Genomic DNA, 20,434 nt, shown 5'->3' with positions numbered 1-20,434 from the left:
AGCAATGTTTTTTCTGAGACTGAAGAGAAAAAGGCAGAGAAAAAAACAAGGTATTGTTGAGTCTGGACTGTAGCCTGGGTACTAGAGAATAAACAAGTAACTGTCATCTATTTAGCAGGGCACGGAGCAGGTCGTAGTCAAATGGTTAACGGTGCTTGTCTGTCAATGGCTAAGACAGATAAGGTATGGGTTTAATTCTGGCCTTGGATAGTGAATTTGTTCATACCACTGCTCTCACCGTTTGTGGGGCCTTGGGGAAAATAATTGATTGTCTACACATGTATAATCAATTCAGATGTCCAATCTTTCTTGAAGGCCATTTGTCTTCTACCAGTATTGTGTGCATACATGTACATCACACAAGGGAAAGTTCATCTGTTAATTGTCAAAGGTCAGTGGTGTACTCTGGGTTTGCATTTGGTTTTCTCCAACTGTAAAACTGATGGTCATCATGTTTTTTTTTAATTCATGTTTTACACCGTACTCAAGAATTTTTCACTTATACAACAGTGGACTGCATTATTGTGGGGAAACCCACAACCACACCCAGGTTGCTGGCAGACCTTACCACTTATGGCTGGAGAGGAAGCCAGCATGAGCTGGACTTGAACTCACATCAACTGCATCGAAGGGAGGTTCTGTGGTCATTGTGCCCAGCTGGCGTGTGGTCATCCCTTAGGTGAGAAATTCTTAAATATTGGATTAAACAACAATCCAATACACAAATTAGCAGAGGGAATTAAGAAGCAGAGGGAAGATTAATTTATTTATTGAAGGTTTTCCTGTTTTACAACATACTCTGACAACACCATCCGTGTACAGGCAGAGCTATGTCAGTAGTGTTGACTGACACTGCTTTCGATGTTATTTCCAAGTAAGCCAAATCATGACAGTGTCTCCATTGCAATTCAGTGCTATTATACATGTATTTATAGCATTTTTAATAGAAGATACTGACAGAAACTGGGCCAAAGTGATTCTTGTAAAAGAAATAATGCTCAGGGAGTTCTCAAACATAAAACTATTTTTAATCAAAGACTATAGTAAATATATAAACTGTATAAATACTTACATGTAATTATACATACAACATTCTGCAATGCATACAACTGATTGAATTCATTCCATTAAATTTATTTAACGTATAACAATTAACCAATTTATAACAAAATATTTAATTTTAAATACATACACAAGGATTTCAACAACATCACTCACATCATATTGGTACACGTAATAATTTAACATTTGTCTTCAATTTTCCAGAAACATTTACAGAAATATTGTATTTTTTTGAAATGAAGTACACATCATCCAGAAGGTCATTTTATGTAGGTTCCAAATATAGTTACATATGCTACATTTGTTTTACAGTGAATAATAATGAAAAAAAAGATGGAGGACATAACTGGGCCATACTTAAGATGCTGAAGCACAGTAATGTCCAAAATTCTTTTTAGCTGCTCAATAGGCTCTCTCACATATCCATCTTAAATATGTATCAATATTACATACAATTCAATATTTATGCTAAATGTAGAAATATAGAAAGTAAAGCATGTTCACCTAATGTCTAAAATGATACAGTGACATTAGCTTGTTCAGTATGGTTCAAAAAGTTCACTGTAAATCTTCCTTTGCATTTTCTTCACTGAAATACATTTTAAAAAAAAAACATGAAAACCTAATCTGTAATCAATAAGAAAAGGTCTTTTAGGTGATCCATACTCTCTTTAAAGGTTGGTCTATTCTACTGGAACAACCAATGTTCTAAAACACACCTTCAAAAAAGCATAACCTAAAAGATAAAGAGTATTGTATGAAAAGGAGTTCAGTTGGAATGGTTCATTTGAATGAATGTTCTCTTACCCTGGCAGACATACTGTAAATCACATAAAAATGAAAACAACAAACAGCTTTGGTTCATTTGAGTGAATTTTCTGTTAACCTGCCAAACAAGCATATGTCAGATAAAAATGAAAACATAAATTTGTTTGATCCCAAAATTCTTCTCAAGACACATTAACATAACAATCTTTTGACACAAAAACAAGTTATCTCCCTTGTTCCGCTCACAAATGGGCATGAACAATGTAGATGAGAAAGTATATACAATGTATTTCATGTTTTTTCCGACCTACACATTCTACAGGTGCAAACTGTACATTCAGTTTATAGCATATTCATTGGCAGAAAACTGGAATTGGAGTTTATGGCCAGAATCTGGCTGTTGAAATTGTTGAGCACAAAAATAAACTCACCAAGCCAATAATTAAACTACTATGGCAACACAGCAGTTTCAATCACAAACAACATACTAAAGATGATATTTTTAGGATATAGTGGATAGATGGTTTAAGGGCACTCAAATTTATATCACTGAAAGATTGATTATTGCTATGGAGTGTTCACTGATGATCTTCATATTTATCATCTTGATAGCACCATGTAATGAATATATTAAAAAATTGTCCAAACAATACCAAAATTACAGAGGGACACATTTATTTTTATTTAAGATACCAACATGTTGTTTTCACAGTTTCAGTCTCCATTTGTATTCCTGACACCATAGCTAAGACAAGGCACTCCAATTTGCTGTCTACCTGTTCACCTGTTCAGGATGTCTGATGTCAAACTGTCACTGTTGACACTTCCCGGCTGATTCCTGCTCAAACAAAAACATCAACATGCAGTTTATGGATATTTCTATAAGGATGAATTATTTATATATTTAATTATGGATGGTATCAAACAGCCCTTACTAAGAAATTGCGCAAGTATTTATGAGCAAGAAGTTCACAAGACCTGGGGCCGAGTCCACAAAGCCGCTTCTGACTTAAATTACAATTTAAGACCTTGCCAGAATGCTTAATATTTGATACTGGAAGTTGAATTTTGGCAAGTTTGTCTTAAGATAAAATTCTTGTGGTGCTGAAACTTGAATTTCTGCAACCTAAAAATAAACTACAAAATCATACTTTAAATTCTGACTTAAGTCAAAAATGGCTTTGGGGGGCTTTCGGCCCCAGTACTTCAAACAATATTAACGGGTACATCAGATTTCAGTCTTTATAATACTAGGGTTAAATCAAAATCATACAGTTTTTAAGCAGTAAGGCCACTCCTCTTATAGCAACTCTATTAAGTGCAAAACTGGTGGCATCTTCTGACACAATATAAATACACTGAGTGGTGCCACATTAAACTTTGAAACGCTGATAACATGTGTCGCACTCCAAAATCTTACTCATTAAGGCCTGCTCTACTTGGTTCTCACTGATTAGTCTACAGAAAAAGATTGATCAGCACAAAGACTTTGACCTTTGGGTTACTAGACAGTCTGGGAGTGGGGTTTCTTGAGATCTGGGTCCGATTCAACAAAGCCCATTCTGACTTATGTCAAAATTTAAAAACTCTGTATGAAGCTTACTTTTGGGTTTTCTCATTTTCAAAATTTTGTAACCTTTATCAATGTTATCTTAAGACAAAACAGTGAGATTGGTCAAATTATACATGGTTACATTGTCTGCAATAGGAACAAATTCTGCGTGATTAACTTACCACAAACATTTCCTCCATATTTCACATATAAGTAGCCAGCATTGCCAAAATCTGTGCCCCATGAATTGCGAACAATATAGTACGGAATTTCACCTGGAATATAAAACAAACACACCTTAGTAGTTGACTATGGTTTGCTCAGTGGTCAAGAATATTTCACTCTCCACTCTCTGATAGGGGCCGTGCACCTGGACCTGAGAAAACTTACAGAATTTACTTATAGTGACTTCGGACATCTGAAAATAAAGGATCCCACAACCACAAAAGGGAACTTGGTAAAAATCGAGCAAGATTTTCAGCTGCTCATATTTTGTTGTTACTAGGCTGTTGGAGTTAGTGCTCAATCAATCTGATAAATTTTACTGGTTCTTTACTTTAACAAGCTAAGTGGTTGAATGAAAATACAAATTAAAGATTCCAGAATGTCTAAATTTCAGTTTGAGTTCATTTATTACCTGTCAAGTCGTAACCCACAATTTGGACGGCATGGTTATTGGTGGCACCTCGACAGTGGTACTGAATTATCCCCCCTTGGTAGTCATTCCACGTGGTGGCATCAACTGACACGGTGACTGGTCCGACATTAGCCAGCAACAATAGCACCTTCGTTTCATTACGATAAAGACTGAAAAATATGCAAAACACTCAGATTATGCAAACTTTCAAATGTTTTGTTGCAACAAAATGATTCACACCACCCAGCAAAACCACAAAATTTAGCTTAGCCCAGACTTCAACCCAATACTCATATGTTAACATACCTTTAAACAAATGGCCCATTTGGCTTATACAGATGAAAATACCTTTTATTCTATACCTTTCATGGAACACAGCTAACAGTTTTTTCCGAACTGTTGGAATCATACAAGAGACCGTATTATGATGCAATTACTCACATCATGTAGTAACACAATAACCTGTAGATGTTCTGTTGACAACCTGTAGATGTTCTGTTGATAGCCTGTGAACATTTTAATCCATACAAGAATCACTCACTCTCTTAAGCAGGTGTAATCCTTCACAAACACGCCGGATGTTCCATTCAAGATGATTTTACAAAACTGTGACTTGTCCGTCAGAGGATACTCTGTGTCTGGCACTAGAGGTGTAGCACTCTGCAAACAGTACCAAAACAAATGGTGGAGTGTGGGAGATGTGACAGAAGCAGTATTTGAGCAAGCCCTACATGTATTTCCACTGTCCATAATGGGGAAAAGAACACCGATAATCAATAGGTGAGTTTTATCGCTGAAAGTAAAAAAGGTCCTACAGTACCATGTGACCTATCAAAAATGTTAGGCAACTGTTTTTGACTATATTTTACTATAACATGGGTGCCTGGGTGTCATGGGTCTCATTTATTTAGATTAGATAAACGACGTAGAAGACTGAGACTTCCTGAAGGAAAGAGGTGCTATTTTTGCCTCCAGCTGCTAAATTTGCCTAACATTTTCACAAATCACATGACATGGCTATCATTACCTTTACTGTTGACTTCCAACATAAAACTCCCCAATTGCTGCGTAATTTTAACCTTTTCATTGGAAAGCAGAAGAATACAGCAAATACAGCGGAGCAGTGTCAGATGGCCCGGCACAATTCAGGACCAATGGGTGGGCCCATTAATGTGATACTATGACAATACGTTTGTATGCCCATGCCTAGCAGAATTAAGGTGCAACATCTAATTCCTGTACAGATAAAATCAGAAATAATCTTCTTAACCTCACACACATAGAGCTGACTGTCCTGTCCAAAACTTTTACGCGTGAGCATGGAAATCTTTCACAATGCATTTGCATCAAGTCATACTAACTTCAAAGCTGAAAACCACTTGGACTAAACCACTTCTTTTTCCAACATTTACCATGATTATCCAGTAAACAGTACCAGTTTACTCTCTATCAGATCCTAAGCTGACACATGACTGGTTCTAGTTTTACCTTGATCATCCAGTCCAGAGCACTACAGGTGTCTCCGCCATCACATCCTAAATTCCCTGCAGCACAGTCAATCACCTCCTGGACACTCAGCTGGGGCACCTTTTCACCTGTGCTCAAGGCATACATGCTCTCAACTGTCTCTACAGAACTGAAGGCCCTGGCAGACGAAAAGTTAATTCCATGTCATTTCAATGGGTGAAATGGGGAATGACCAACTTGCTGGTAAAATTTTCAGGTGGACAGGTTAAGAAAGCCACACATTAATTAAACATCGTGCTAAATAGGTATACTCTTAATATCTCTTAATGACAGCAACTACAATATGACATTTATACTTACTTACCAGCATGCTCCACAATGTAACTGGTTCTTGACAGGGGAGATAATATGCTTGTCTCGCCTGAAAGAGATAGTTTATTAATTCATGCCACATTCTGTAAAATACTCGGTCCATGGACTGTGTATAAATGAGCAAAAATTCTCTTCAATTTTGTCAAATCTTTAAAAACGTACCATGAGAAATTGTTTATTTATTTTGTCTGATTGACATTAACATGGCATATTTAGAGTGCTGCCACAATGGAACACCATGTTGATGAAACTAGACATGATGAACCACTTTATCCCATACATGTACATGTGTCAGGGTTCGCACAGTCCTGGAATGTCCTGGAAAGTCCTGGAAAATTAAAAATGTATTTTCCAGTACTTGAATGTCCTGGATAATCAGCCATTGTCCTGGAATGTCCTAGAATTTCGTTATTCTTGGTGCTAAAAAAATTTCTAATGCTTTGTCCACGAGCCAATGGAAGGAATAGGCTGTTGTTTGTGTCAACACTCGCAGTATATAGGTCACTTCATTCATAAAATCAGTGGAGTAAAAGCGTAGTAAAACACCCACCAATCAAATCTCTACACAAGCCGCATCCGTCAGGCGGAAATTGACGGAAACTATCGACCTAGAAGGAAGCTGACTTTTGTATGCGCACGCGCAGCCCTCATGTGGCATGTTTTGTGAATTTGGCGGGAGGCGAAAGAATGTCACGTCTTTGTTATTTTAATCTATCCTGGCTCAGCCAACCAGGTTATCAGGATTGGCTGGAGAAAGACTCCGCTCACAGAGCACGGTGTTCGCTTTGCAAGAAAAGCTTTGACATTGGAAATATGGGTGAAAGTGCGGTTAAGAGCCACTCAAAGGGAACCAAGCACATGCAGTTGCTCCAAGCGCTGAAGGAACGTCACCGTTCGAACACCAATATTACCGAGTATTTTGGAAGGTCTTCGTCATCGACGACAGGTAGGCTATTTCACTCCCTATGAACCCCACGTATGCGTGTATTAATGTGACTGTGTACTTTCTATTTAGTGATAGCACATGGGCAGTGTTACCGCAGTGTTTTTTAGAGAAACAAATTACAAATCAAATCAAATCAAATACATGTACTTTTATTGCATAACTATGCCAGTATTGGCTAAAGGTCCCTATGACTTATTAACCGTCCGATAGGGACCTGCGGTGTAGGCTTATTATTATTAATTTTTTTTTGGATTCACTGAAATCATGAAAAGGTGAATTTCAGAATATAGTAGTGTGTGAAAACGGACCATGGCCGTTTTGGAATGTCCTGGAATGTTTTAAGTGTAGACCCTACTGCCGTAATACCGGAGGCTGATTGTAAGGGGAGATAACTTTGACAATTCTGCTCTATAGGCCTAAGCATAGTGTGAAAATTATCTTGAAAAGACAGTAAGTTTTTGCGCACACTTAACATTTTGAAAGACTTCTATTATTCATAGGTCTACCTATAGCATATAAATATTAAGATATTTTTTTTTTTTGATTTAATTATTTATTTGATTTTGACGAGTATTGTTAATACCGGGATCTGTTTTTGATTTTAGAACTGGTGCTATTTTCCAGGGGAAAAAATAAGGGATTCAGTTCCAGGAGCCATTTGTCCTTAAAACATACAATATAGGCCTAGTATAAAAATCAAGGGGTAAAATGTGATTATTTTAGGCGCCAGTGGCAGAAATAGGGTAGCCATTGGCCCCTAATATACACTTATTTTTACCCCTGAATTCTCAATGTGAAAGCATTTATGATGAATTTACATGCATACATTGTGATCCATCATTCATGGTCAAGAAAAGAATCCATAGCCAACCACATTCTTTTGGGAGTTTGATTGTTATGGTAGAAATCTGAGCAGTTGATAAGTAATTTTTATTGTTGTTGTGTATTTCAGACACACTTGATCTTGGGCAAAGGGCTGCACCTACAGCGACTGTATCTAGACCATCAACCATTCCCGAGTTTGTCACAAAGGAGGAAGTTTTGAAAGCTGAGATACTGTGGGCGTTAAACATCATAGAATGTCACCATTCCTATAAGTCCTGTGAGGGAATTGGGGGACTTTTCTGTAAAATGTTTCCTGACAGCAGCATCGCAGCGCAATTCATGTGTGGAGAGAAAAAATCAGCATATCTTACTGTGTTTGGACTAGCTCCGCATTTCCGGACTCTCTTGAAGCAGAAGATTGATAGCAAGTTTGTTCTCCTCTTCGATGAATCCCTGAACAAAAAGAACCAAAAGAAACAAATGGATTTCTATGCGCGTGTGTGGGAAAACGATGAAGTGAAGTCCAGGTACCTTGATTCCAAATTTGTTGGGCACTGTACAGCTACAGACATGATGGCAGAATTTCAGTCAGTTTTTGGAGACTTGAACCCTCATAATCTGATACAAGTCAGTATGGATGGCCCCAGCGTAAACTGGAAGTTTTACCACAGCTTACAAGTAGATTTAGAAACTAAGTATGGGAGGACACTTTTAGATGTGGGCTGCACATCTGCCATGGTGCATTCCAAACTGGAGTGGAGAAGTCTGAAATGGGTGTAGCTAACATTTTACGTTCTCTTTACTCATTGTTCCGGGACTCTCCTGCTAGACGAGAAGATTACACAAAAGTAACTGATGGGGCTAAAATCCCTCTCAAATTCTGTAAGACTAGGTGGCTGGACAATGCCCCATGTGCCTCAAGGGCCATTGAAATATGGGACAGTATTTGTAAATATGTGTCAGCTGTGAAAAGGAAAACTGTCACTAAACCAGACAATCAGTCTTACTTGACAGTCCAAAAAGCTGTGGAGGATCCATTGACACTGGCACGACTTAAGTTTTTCTTGGCAGTTGCACAAGAAATTACACCATTCTTGACCAAGTATCAAAGTGACCAACCACTACTGCCCTATATCACTCATGATCTATTGGTCCTGATACAAGGTTTGCTGGAGAGATTTGTTGACCACAAGGTAACAGACTCATTAACGGCTGCAAAGATAGCTTTGTTTGATGTCAGAGACAAGAAAAACTTTGTTGAAATTTCAAAGATTGATGTTGGGTTAGCTACAGACAAGACATTGAAGGAGGCTTATCGATCAAAGAAGATATCGGATAGAGCCGTGTTACAGTTTAGAATGGAGTGCAGAACGCTTTTAATTGAACTTGTAGCTAAACTTATTGAAAAGTGCCCTGTTAAATACCCTCTAGCCAGAAGTGTTGCATGTCTGGATCCTAGGCATTTTAACCAGAAAGAGGTGGCCATAAAGTTCATGAGGAAGACTCTATTAATATTGACAGATGCTCATTGGATTACACCTGAATTTGGTGATGAGGCTCTTCGTCAGTTTTCTAGGTACTTGGATGATGCAGCAATAAAGCATATGCACTTTGATCCCAAAGTCACCCGATTAGACAGACTTTGGCACATGGATATTTCGAACAAAGTCGAATTCCGTGAGCTCTGGGGAGTGGTGAGCCTACTGCTGCTGATGTCCCATGGTCAGGCCACTGTAGAGCGTGGCTTTTCCATTAATAAAGAGGTCGAGGTTGAGAACTTGAGGGAGGATTCAATTATTGCCCAGAGGATTATATGTGATCATTTACACAACATTGGTGGTGTTCAGAATGTTGTATTGGACAAAAAACTTCTGATGTCTGCCAGTGCTGCTCGTCGAAGATATCAGGACTATTTAGATGAACAGAAACGGTTGAAGGAGAAGTTGCCAGCCATGGCCCGAAAGCGGAAAATGGAAGAGGAAGTGGCGGAGTTAAAAACACAACAGAAGAGATTGAGGGGTGACATTGATTCTCTAAGATTGTCTGCTGATGAATTTTCAGTCAGAGCAGAAAAGGAAAGAGACTTGTCTCACATAAGCAAATCGAACAGCTTGCGCGAATCAGCACAGCGCAAAGAAATGGACCTGAAACAGTTAGAAGAGACACTTGCTCAGAAATCACAACAGTTGAAGAACATGTGAAAATCTCATTTGAAAATCATGTCTGTGTATATCTCATGACATTTGAAAAAAAAAAAAACATGTGAATTAGTATCTCATTAAAGTTCATTATATGTATGAGAGAAAAGTTTTATATTGTGTTTAAATTTGTCCTGGAAAATAATGTATTTGTCCTGGAAAAGTCCTGGAAAAGTCCTGGAATTTTACAAGTCACAGACTGTACGAACCCTGTGTGTATGGTAAATGACCTAAAGTTTCGCACATGAGTAACTGTCATTTAATTTAGCACAATATGAGTTGGCGGCAAGATGACAGAAGAGAGCAATTAACAACCACAACCAAAGCAATGAATCCTGGGATATACTTTCCCAGTGTTAGGTCATTTGCTGTATTAACTACATGTAGCTAATACGAATCCTACTGGTGCTTGTCCTCTTCTGCTTAGGCTGAGTGCCAAGCAAAGTAGTCACCAATGGTAGATGAGTTTTAAGGTCTGGAATAGATTGAGCTCTGGTGTCAGTACTTAAAGAGGCAGATGCTCTAGCCACTGACCTAAGCCTTTTGCAGTTGATACCTTTTGAGAAACCAAACAAAAGAGAATGTCACTTCTTATTTGCCTGATGGGTGTTCAATATCATGTTCAAATATTTTTCCCTTGTATGGTCAGCGGTCAGCCTTATGGACAGAGAAAAAAAGAGAATGCAGTGATGAACAACACATACATATTTACTGAAATTTGTGTCTCATAACAATTAGATTGTGTCTCAGCCATTGTGGAATGGAATGAAACACCACAGGCCATTGTTCTTCATCTTTAAAAAAAAAATGTAACTCACCAATCCACTTTCTTGGGTAGATCCTTGAAATCTAATTTTGTTACATCTGGTTCATACCCATTTGCACTTTTGTAGCCACGCTTGTCATTTCCTCTGATTCCATTTAAATATGCAGCTGAAAGAGTACACATAAAACAAATGACTTTTCTGACATAGAAGCTGAGACCAGATGTAGAACATGTAGGTTAACACGGGTGGACAACTCTTCATGACAGCTGTGCACATCAAGGGAGATAACTGCTAACCCAAGTTTTGCAGATCAACATTAAAAACCGTATTTGACATTAACAAATGCTATTAGTAAATATGTGTATATTTATATAATTAAAACCAGTGTGTTAAAGATTAGGTATAATTATTTAGGTTGAACCAAGTTGATTATACTAATATTGAATGTAAACAACTGTCACTAGGTTATGACCCCTTGGCTGCTGGGTACCAACCTTTGAATTCTTCAGGAGTGAGATCTGAAAATTTTGTAATTCCATAAACAGCACCTGTTGATGAGGTATTTCTGTTCAGCTCTTTATGTCTGCGCAAACTTCCCTGAAAATTAAACAAGACCATGGGACAAGTTACAAATAAGAGAATAACTTTAGATGTATTGAAATTAGATACAAGTGAATAGATTATTTTTAATTTAGTTATAAATTTTTTTTTTTATGCAAGTATTTTTTTGTTCACAAACTGAAATGCCATATATTATTATATAAGACTTTCAGTATGTTGATTTATTAAAGAGCACTTATTATTCAAAAACAGTAAATATTAGAATCATATACACAATATTCTGAATAATGCCCTGAATACAGGTAAGTATTACTTACAGAGTATTTTCTATTAAACCAAGTTAACAGTTACACTTTGTTCCAACAATGCACCAGCATTCTGAAATTTATTTTCAGTACACAGAACAATCAGATTAAGATAGCAAAACAATTACACATTATATAAAATATATTTCGTTAAAAAAAAAATAACTACATAAAGGTACATGTACTGACCTTGAAAACCTCAAATCTGTGTTTGTATTCATCAGTGTCAAATTTGTATGGTTTGTCATATTTATCAACAAACTCCACAAACATCTGAATAGCCTTTTCTTCCTCTGAGCTTTGCTTGTTGACTAACTCTGCAACTGCAAGGCCTTCCCTTCCACAGTATGTGTACAGCAACAGAGAGGCACATAACCACATAAGCCTTCCCATCATTAATTTTATCCTGGAGTCAACCATATTAAAAAAAAGATGATTAGTAATAAATTATCACATTTTCTGGTATAGGTAAACTGTCTACCAAGTTTGAAAATGATCAAAACGAGTGTTGCTTTTTACTCACAGACATATTTACAAGATTAATAAGTCATAACATAACTTTTTGAACTATGTCAGAGCATAAAAATTACAGGATGCCTCACAAAAATCTTCATGCTCCTACATTTCAGGTACCGGACCTTTTATCACAGAAGAGTGACCCAATTACTGCCACAAGGTCAAAAACAATTAGCCATAACACATCTGATTTATTTATTTACTTGATTGGTGTTTTATGTCAAACTCAAGAATACTTCACTTATACGACGGTGGCCAGCCATAATACTTCAAATACATGTAGCATGAGAGAAGTTATGAAATTCAAACAAATTATTAAAAGTTACATATTCTGGTCAAGAAAAGCTTGACAACTTTCAAGATGGGCTGTTAAATGTTTCAGAATCTGAATACTTTTATCATAGACAATAATATGAGACCTATTCCCTAATTTAGGCATGTATATCAAATGATGCGCACTTCACACCTTACAAAAACTCTGTTAAAATAACATGTGCACCAACTAATATAAACCATTCCAAAGAAAATTTGCCCCACTCCTTTACATACATGTGCCTTAAATGGCGACTGGAGCCGGAATTTATCCATTTTCCTACTATACTTTCATGCTTGTGTGGATCTACTAGTGATGGCACGTCGGAGCTCCTACCTGGAATTGATAGCTCAGACGACTGTGACTACAGACAGCCAAATTATTTGATGCCCAGCAGTAGTATACTGAAGCCAGCAAGTGAACTACACAGGTGTTCAAGGTAAGCTTATGGAACAGAACAGGGCTGTGACAGTATACGTTATCACAGCCCTACAGAGCTAAGGAGGTCTATGTGCTGCAGTACAGGAAAAACTTCAAACCTGACTAGATGTTTGTACCATATGCACTCCCAAAATATAACATTGATTGTTAAATGACGACATACACCAGTGAGTATGTGGCCCTCACTTTGTGCTGTCACCAAATGTTAGAAATGTTTTCCCAACTTCTTCCTCCAAATCAAACGTTGGGTTTCTTTTGCGATATGTCTCAACTCCCCCATGTTGAACTTACCAAACTCCACACAGCGCACGTTTTATTCACTTTTCTGAAAGATTTCCCATAATGCCTCAGTATACCCAAATCACTTCCTTTCAATGCGACCATCAAAGATGGCGACACAAGTATCAAAGAAACGGAAGGTATACTGGCCCCATTTTTAACTTTTAGTCAAGAAAATGTAAATAAAACATAGCTGGGGGACAAGCTTTAAACAACAGTTACTTGAAAAGCACAAGAAAACGATTGTACGGGTATTGATGGATATGATGATGGTGGATGGAAATATGCATCCAGCATGTCTGAATGTCAGTAGTTTGGAATGCTGTTAAACAGTTGGCTGAACATTAAACCTTTGGCTTCTGGTCTGAGTGCTAATTTTATCATGTGTTCGGTCTGGACATATTTAAATACTGTAGGACGTTTCAAGTGCACTTGTAATAAATCCACATGTGAAACAAAACATTCAGGGTAACGAAATTTGGACCCTGTATACGGCTGTCGTTGTCAACTTGTCAGTTTATTGAATGCTAGGTTTTTCTCTGCTGTTTCGTCCGGCGATAATACGCTATTTTCTTTTAAGGCATGCCTTCATCCAGGCAGTCACCACTTCTGATTCTTGGTTAAAGAGGGAAAAGCCTAGTAAATTAGATGTTGGGGACAGCGCAATGACCCAGTAATCTCGTATCTACGTTAGTTCAAACTTCAAGCCCAGTTCATGTTGGCTTCCTCTCCGGCCATACGAGGGAAGGTCTGCCAGCAACCTGTAGATGGTTGTGGGTTTCTTCTGGGCGCTGTCACGATTCCTCCCACCATAATGCTGGCCCTAGTCTTTTCAACTGCCAACTATTCTTGAGAACAGGGTAAAACACCAATAAAATAAATATCAAGTCCAGCTCATACTGGCTTCCTCTCCGGCCTGTACGTGGGATGGTCTGGCGGAGGGCTCTGCCCGGTTTCCTCCCATCATAATGCTGGCTGCCGTCGCATAAATGAAATATTTTTGAGTACGGCGTAAACCATCAATCAAGTAAATAAATGAATAAATAAAATAAATACAAAAAAAATAGATGCTAGGATGGTTATGGAAGAGAGAAGTTGCCAATAGCCTAAATAATTGGTCCTTGTAACTGTAAGCAAGCAATGCAACATCTAACAGAAGTCAGAATGTTTGTATTATTGCTTAGTTTGTTGCCAATGTCTTCATAGCCAAACTGAGCGAGTTTTGACTCTCAAACAGAAGTGTCATTTTGAAGGCCTTTTTGTGCTTCTGAAAGTGTACTTTTACAGAGTAAACTTGTGGGCAAACTTGCCATGAAGTTATTTTTTTTTTGTACAAATTTTTCATGATGTTCATATTTTTCAGTTTGTTGCCGATGGTGTCTTCAAAGCTGAGCTGAACGAGTTTTTGACTCGTGAACTGGCTGAAGATGGCTACAGTGGTGTTGAGGTCCGGGTAACTCCCACCAGGACGGAGATCATCATCCTGGCCACCAAAACTCAGAATGTTTTGGGAGAGAAGGGTCGGCGAATTCGGGAACTCACTGCTGTGGTGCAGAAGAGATTCAGCTTCCCTGAGGGTTCAGTAGAGGTAAACACATAGCCAGTCACCGAGTCACAAAATTTCATAATTTTGGCACTGTTACTTAAAATGATAAGTTGCATATTGTATTAAAATTATTGAAACAAGAACATCAAATGTTTATTTATATTTTTACAATACACAAATAATACATCTGTTGAGAGCTTGTATTTTTTTTAAGTTCAGTGGTACATTAACATTCTAATTTTCAAGATTGAACCTTTATTTTGCTCTAAGTAAAGATCTCTGTTCATATGTAATGTGTCTTTATGATCTTCGGTTTTTGTCAGTATTGAAACAAACAAGAACTGATCTATGTTTTTTTTCTATGTGGGTGTGCAACTTTTGGCTTGTAGCTGTATGCTGAGAAGGTAGCCACTAGAGGTCTGTGTGCTATTGCCCAGTGTGAGTCTTTGAGATATAAGCTGATTGGAGGATTAGCTGTCAGAAGGTAGGCCTTCAGACTGATCACTTCTCTATCAAAGAGCACGCCTGTAGGAGACGCATGAATGCAAACTTCAGCTCAATGCATAAAGTACAAAGTACAGGCGTGCTAATAATGACAAAAAAAAAATGAGTTCTTAACAGATTTGCAATTCATTGAAATGATTTTTCTGCTGAAACAGTTATAGCTTTGGCCTCCTATCAAAATAGTGTCCAACCAGTGTTCAGAAAATTGAGGAATCTTGGATTTAACTTAATTTGGATTTTGATAAAAGTTTTTTGTATTTTTTTTTTCTCCTCACAGGGTTAAATTCTTTAAAATCCCTACCTTTTCCATTAACTAGAGTTTGAAAAATAAATGGAATTCCTGACCAACCAGCCCTATTTGTTCTGAAGAGATAGGGTTAAGGATGGCATTAGCTGTATAACTAAAATAATTTGTTCATCAGGAATGTATCAATATCATAACTCATCAAAATAATGAAGTAAGCTGAAACTGTAGTCATATAGCTTTTTTTAAACTGAAGTCTGATGACAATTTTCACATTTCGATTTTGCTGAGTATATTATATCGAACAATAAAATTAAGGCTTCAAAAAGGCAAAATGAATGACGTTGAAATCATTTAGAGATCAGAATGATTTATGTGCCAACTCGCCCTAACGATCAACATGTCTCCTTGTCCAGGGCTTGCTATGGTGTGCTGCGGTTCATCATGGAGTCTGGCGCTAAAGGCTGTGAAGTGGTAGTATCTGGGAAATTGAGAGGTCAGAGGGCAAAGTCAATGAAGTTCGTGGACGGACTGATGATCCATAGTGGTGACCCTATCAATGATTACGTGGACACAGCTGTCAGACACGTACTCCTCAGGCAGGGTAAGCTGTAATATTAAAACAACAATACTGTCCATCTTTTTATGATATTTCCTGGAAGTAATGAATAAAGGGAATGTGATAAAATTGTGATAGAATAAGACTGAGATTACCTGTCTCCCCAAAGGATTTTTTTCAATGGTCGAATTTCACATCCTTTTTGGTATGAGACCCAGATGCAAAAATTTCATGAAAAAGGAAAATGTTAAAACCGGCCACATTTGTCATCTTGACATTGTCTCTTAGGGCTACACATGTTCATATGTGTGTCTCGAACAGAGTTGTTAAATGGCACCCTTCTGTAAATGTGCTCTCCTGATCTACATTGATCATATGCAGCGTTGTTTATTTTCATTGATCATATGCTATGTTTGATCATATGCTGTGTTTGTTTATTTGAATGGTGTTTTACTCCATAAACAAAAATATTCCACTTGGACTGCTACCAGCGTTAAGGTGGGAGGACAGTGGGCTCTGCCCGGTGGGGACCCACAACCATCCGCAGGTTACTGACATATTTTCCCAAAGTCATTAACATTGAGTTAACTGTGGATAAGTTTTGTACATAGCGTTTGTTTCCATCTTCATCCCCCACCCCCACAAATGTTATTTTCACATAAATCGGAGGCCATGGTTTTTCATCCAAAGCTTTAAATTCATAAATTAGTGATAGTGGATTGCCAAATTAGAGATATTTGACTGATACGATATGTGCCTGAATTGCAACAGGTGTACTTGGCATCAAAGTAAAGATCATGTTGCCCTGGGACAGTTCAGGAAAAATTGGCCCCAAGAAGCCATTGCCTGACCACGTCAGCATCGTAGAACCCAAAGACGAGGCTTCTCCGGCACACCCATACAGTGAGCAGAAGGGACCCAAAGCCACGGACGCTCCCCCGGTCATGCCACCACAGTAAAGGTATTGCACTAATTTAACATACCATACAAATAAGTACGTATGAACCGTTAATCTAGATACAAAAAGCAGTGTTCACATAAGCTGTTAAATATTCTTCCATACAATTTGGAAAGTTCAGTGTCCTTGAAAAGTCTAGAATTTTTATTTTGGGGGTTCAGGAACAGTAGGGAATTTAATCAAAATGGCAGTTTGTTCTGGGAACTAGACAGCATATGCTTGTACATAATTTGTGTATGTATCAGTTTATGAGAAAATACTGCTCATATATCAAAATTTGGCATATCAAACATGAAATGAAATTGACTTGGGAGTCCGGACTTTATACATGTAATAGTTTAAAGGGTACTTAGGACTTGTACCATAGGGGTGCTGGAAATCAAATGTCATGTAAGCCATGCAGACCATGTAGTCCCATAACCAATCAGCAGTCTCCACTTCAAAAATTTTCTTTGTTGAAGCAGTTTTCAGTTTAAACATGAAACTAAACATGTTTAATTTACTTACAAGTGTTTTTTTGTTTTTTCAATTGCAGATTTTCCGATATGGTGGCTTGAGGTTGATTTCTTGTACAAGACAAAGCTCATTAAACGTGTCATCAAGGATCAGTGTGGTTTTGTTTTTTTTGTTTTTATTATTATTATTATTAGCTAATAATAATTTTTATTATCAGACTATGTCTTACCCTGAACATCAGCATAACAGGGAAAGCAATGTTAAACAAAATGTAAGGGGTGTTATCTTAAAAAGCATGGTATTGAGCTCAGGGTTTACACACATGTAGGGCACCATAGCATGAGGGGGATGTTCCATCATTCATTCCATGTGTGCATGTTAAATACTACAGGTATTGAGCTCATGTAGAGCACCATAGCATGAGGGGGATGTTCCATAGTTGATTCAATGTTTGTATATTAAATACCGTAAATTACAAAATTCCAGACTTAATGTATTGTGTATTGGAATCAGTGTTAAATAAAATGTTAGGGGTGGTATCTCAACAAGGACAGCATGTTTAGACCTGAAATTTTACGTGCACATTAGGCAGAATGACACAAGGGTGATGTCCCATTGCTGATGCTCGGGCTGCATGTTAATTATTGTAAATTATGAAATTCATGACTTCAGGAATTGAGCTGAAGTTTTGCATTTGTGTCTCTACAGGCAAGTTCTTTGGTAACCTTGCTACCAAATTTTTTGTTTCACGTCTGAGGTCAATTCCAATTCAGTTCATTGGAAGAATGCACTAGACTTTGTTGACAGTAGTTATTGCAGTTTTTTCAGTTCTAGTTATTAAATTTAGGAAATTCAAATCCTTGAATAATTATGGTAAATATTTTAAGAATGTCAAATACTGGCAAGATGTTCAGCTGCAGTACAGTTTAAAACTTGCCACGCTGTTATGAATCAACTGTCTGACCAATGAGGGAGAGCGATTGAACTCCCCTTTTGCAGCTTGGGCTGTGGGTTTTAAGTCAGGAAGTTTACTGCTTAGCAGAAGTCTGTGGTTTATTCAGGGAACTCCAGTTTTCTCCACCTATTAACCTGATGGCCGAGTTTAAATGAAAAATTCCTCAGCAGCATATCAACCACATAAACAAAGATTTTTAAACTTTAGTAGAAAGTATAAAGCAGAAAAGTGAAAATGAACCGACTCTTATGGTTAATTAAACCCCTTGTATTTCAAGTGGACAATCAGTGATCAATCTCTAAGTGGAGTAGATGATAGAACAAATAATGGTTGACTGGCATTAAAAGGGAATTTGGAATTGTCCTGTTCTCATTTTTGGTGGGGACTAGGCTGCAAGAAGTGGTTGACAGCACTTGAACTGTATGTGTTAATTGAAGACCACTGATCTGAAGTATGGAATGCCTCGGGGGTATAAGGGGTAATTTGCCAAAGGTTGCTTTACCTCAGACTGTGAAGTTTCCTCCACCCATAAAAATTGGTGGCGATCATATATACACTAGGAGCTTTAATTAAGCAACTCCCTGGTTTTCACCGTGCCAATTTTGTACACATGTACACTTGTTGTGTATCAAGAGTGTAAAATGTGATTGGTTGTGAACTGTGTGACCCTTTCAGGAATGAAAAATGGCAAAACGATTGGAATCCATGTGTTTTTGATGATAACACTTGCATTTCTATCATCACTGGTGTTGATGTGAAGCAATGTCTTTACAAGTATGGTTCTGGGGTGAGCAGTTTTGAAGCAATGGTTGAAATTACTCAATAAAAGCATCATTTTGGTATCTCTTAAAGCATCTTAAGTCAATATCTGGTGTATTTGCCACGGGCCTGGATGACAGCCTGAACCCTTCTCTTACCACCTGTCAGCTTCCTGGTACTGTGAAGGGGAAATAGATGCCATTTCTCATGCAAGGCATCTCCTAATTGGGCCAGATGGTTGTTGTGTGCAAGCAAGGGATCCACCATACTGCTACAAGCTAGCACTTCAAACCAGCACTTTGGAATTTGTGCCTTCCAGCATTGGCTGTAGATTCAGTAAGTTTGGTGCTTTTGTCAAATACCTGGCCAGCGGTGGTAGTTAAATCCATCCTCCACCTGACTACAGGTGAAAAATTCTTGAATACCTTTTAGTGAACACCAATTAATGGAGGAAATATTGCAATCTCATCGTCTGCAGAAGGAAGTGTTTACTCCAGTGCACCATTAGTGCTAAGCCTTAAGATTACATTTGAAAGGTTGATCTGGAGGGCTGGATAAACTGCTGGTAGAACCAAATCTTGCCATCTTTATGATGTTTCTGGAGGACAATGTGATGTCATTAAAACCACACTCACAAGGACACCCCAATTAAGACACTGATCCCGCGAACTCAATAATAACCATGGCATTAAGCCATCCTGCCACAAGGATAAACCAGTTCACGGGATATTAAGTCATACTGTCACAAGGACACCAATTAACACGGCACTAAGCCATACCGCCACAATGGCAAGCCAGTTAACATTTTAAATCCTCCATCAAAACCAAACTTAATTAGCGTGTTATTAAACCACCCTGTCACAAGGGCAAACCAATTAACACATCTGATTTACTTCTTTGATTGTTGTTTTAAGCCATACCCAATCAACACATTTGATTTACTTCTTTGTTGTTTTAAGCCATACACAAGAATATTTTCCTTCTTCTATGGCCACCACCAATATGGTGGAAGGAAACGGAAAATTAACCCAATTAACATGACATTAAGCCATCCTGCTACAAGGATACTCAATTAATAGGACAAAGCCTTCCTGCCAGAAGGACACATCAACTAACATGACATTAAGCCACTGTAACAAAGACACACCTGGACATTAAGCTTTCCTGCCAGAAGGACACTCCAATTCATGATGGCATTATGAACTCATCCTGCCACAAAGACAGACAAATTGACAGGACATTAAGCTATACTGTAACAAGGTGGTACCAAACATTGGGACAACCTTAAACTATCTTGGTACAACTACACAAGTAACAGGACAACATTAGGCAAATCCTAACTAAATCTGAATTCGTTAATAAAGTAGTATTTCAGAAATTTTATAAAAATATTTAAAAAATTCTACACTGCTTATCAAAAAACCTAAATAGCAAACAATCATCA

The 20,434-nt window shown here is 37.8% G+C and overlaps 2 protein-coding genes across 3 annotated transcripts; one reads left to right on the top strand and one right to left on the bottom strand.

Moving 5' to 3' along the window:
• Positions 1 to 1,499: 1,499 nt before the first annotated feature.
• Positions 1,500 to 13,026, bottom strand: LOC135472524 (cathepsin O-like). 2 transcript variants are annotated; one of them, XM_064752067.1, is made up of 10 exons: positions 12,917 to 13,026; positions 11,650 to 11,866; positions 11,089 to 11,191; positions 10,646 to 10,760; positions 5,851 to 5,907; positions 5,508 to 5,664; positions 4,561 to 4,679; positions 4,020 to 4,189; positions 3,565 to 3,657; positions 1,500 to 2,668 (listed from the first exon to the last, which is right to left on the bottom strand). In XM_064752067.1, the coding sequence occupies exons 2-10, from the start codon at positions 11,854 to 11,856 to the stop codon at positions 2,634 to 2,636; spliced, it is 1,056 nt and encodes a 351-aa protein (XP_064608137.1). In that variant the 5' UTR covers positions 11,857 to 11,866; positions 12,917 to 13,026; the 3' UTR covers positions 1,500 to 2,633. The 2 variants fall into 2 exon arrangements, with proteins under 2 accessions (XP_064608137.1, XP_064608139.1); XM_064752069.1 differs by having other exon boundaries at positions 12,894 to 12,953.
• Positions 13,027 to 13,100: 74 nt separating this feature from the next.
• LOC135472427 (small ribosomal subunit protein uS3) lies at positions 13,101 to 17,506 on the top strand. The gene is made up of 6 exons (XM_064751926.1): positions 13,101 to 13,149; positions 14,373 to 14,597; positions 14,945 to 15,039; positions 15,720 to 15,907; positions 16,634 to 16,823; positions 17,356 to 17,506. Exons 1-5 carry the CDS (start codon positions 13,105 to 13,107, stop codon positions 16,819 to 16,821), a joined length of 741 nt encoding a protein of 246 aa, XP_064607996.1. The 5' UTR covers positions 13,101 to 13,104; the 3' UTR covers positions 16,822 to 16,823; positions 17,356 to 17,506.
• The last annotated feature ends 2,928 nt before the right edge of the window (positions 17,507 to 20,434 follow it).

This window comes from Liolophura sinensis, chromosome 8 (assembly GCF_032854445.1).
Source record: "Liolophura sinensis isolate JHLJ2023 chromosome 8, CUHK_Ljap_v2, whole genome shotgun sequence".
NCBI lineage: Eukaryota > Metazoa > Mollusca > Polyplacophora > Chitonida > Chitonidae > Liolophura > Liolophura sinensis.
This window is presented reverse-complemented; position numbering and strand designations above follow the sequence as displayed.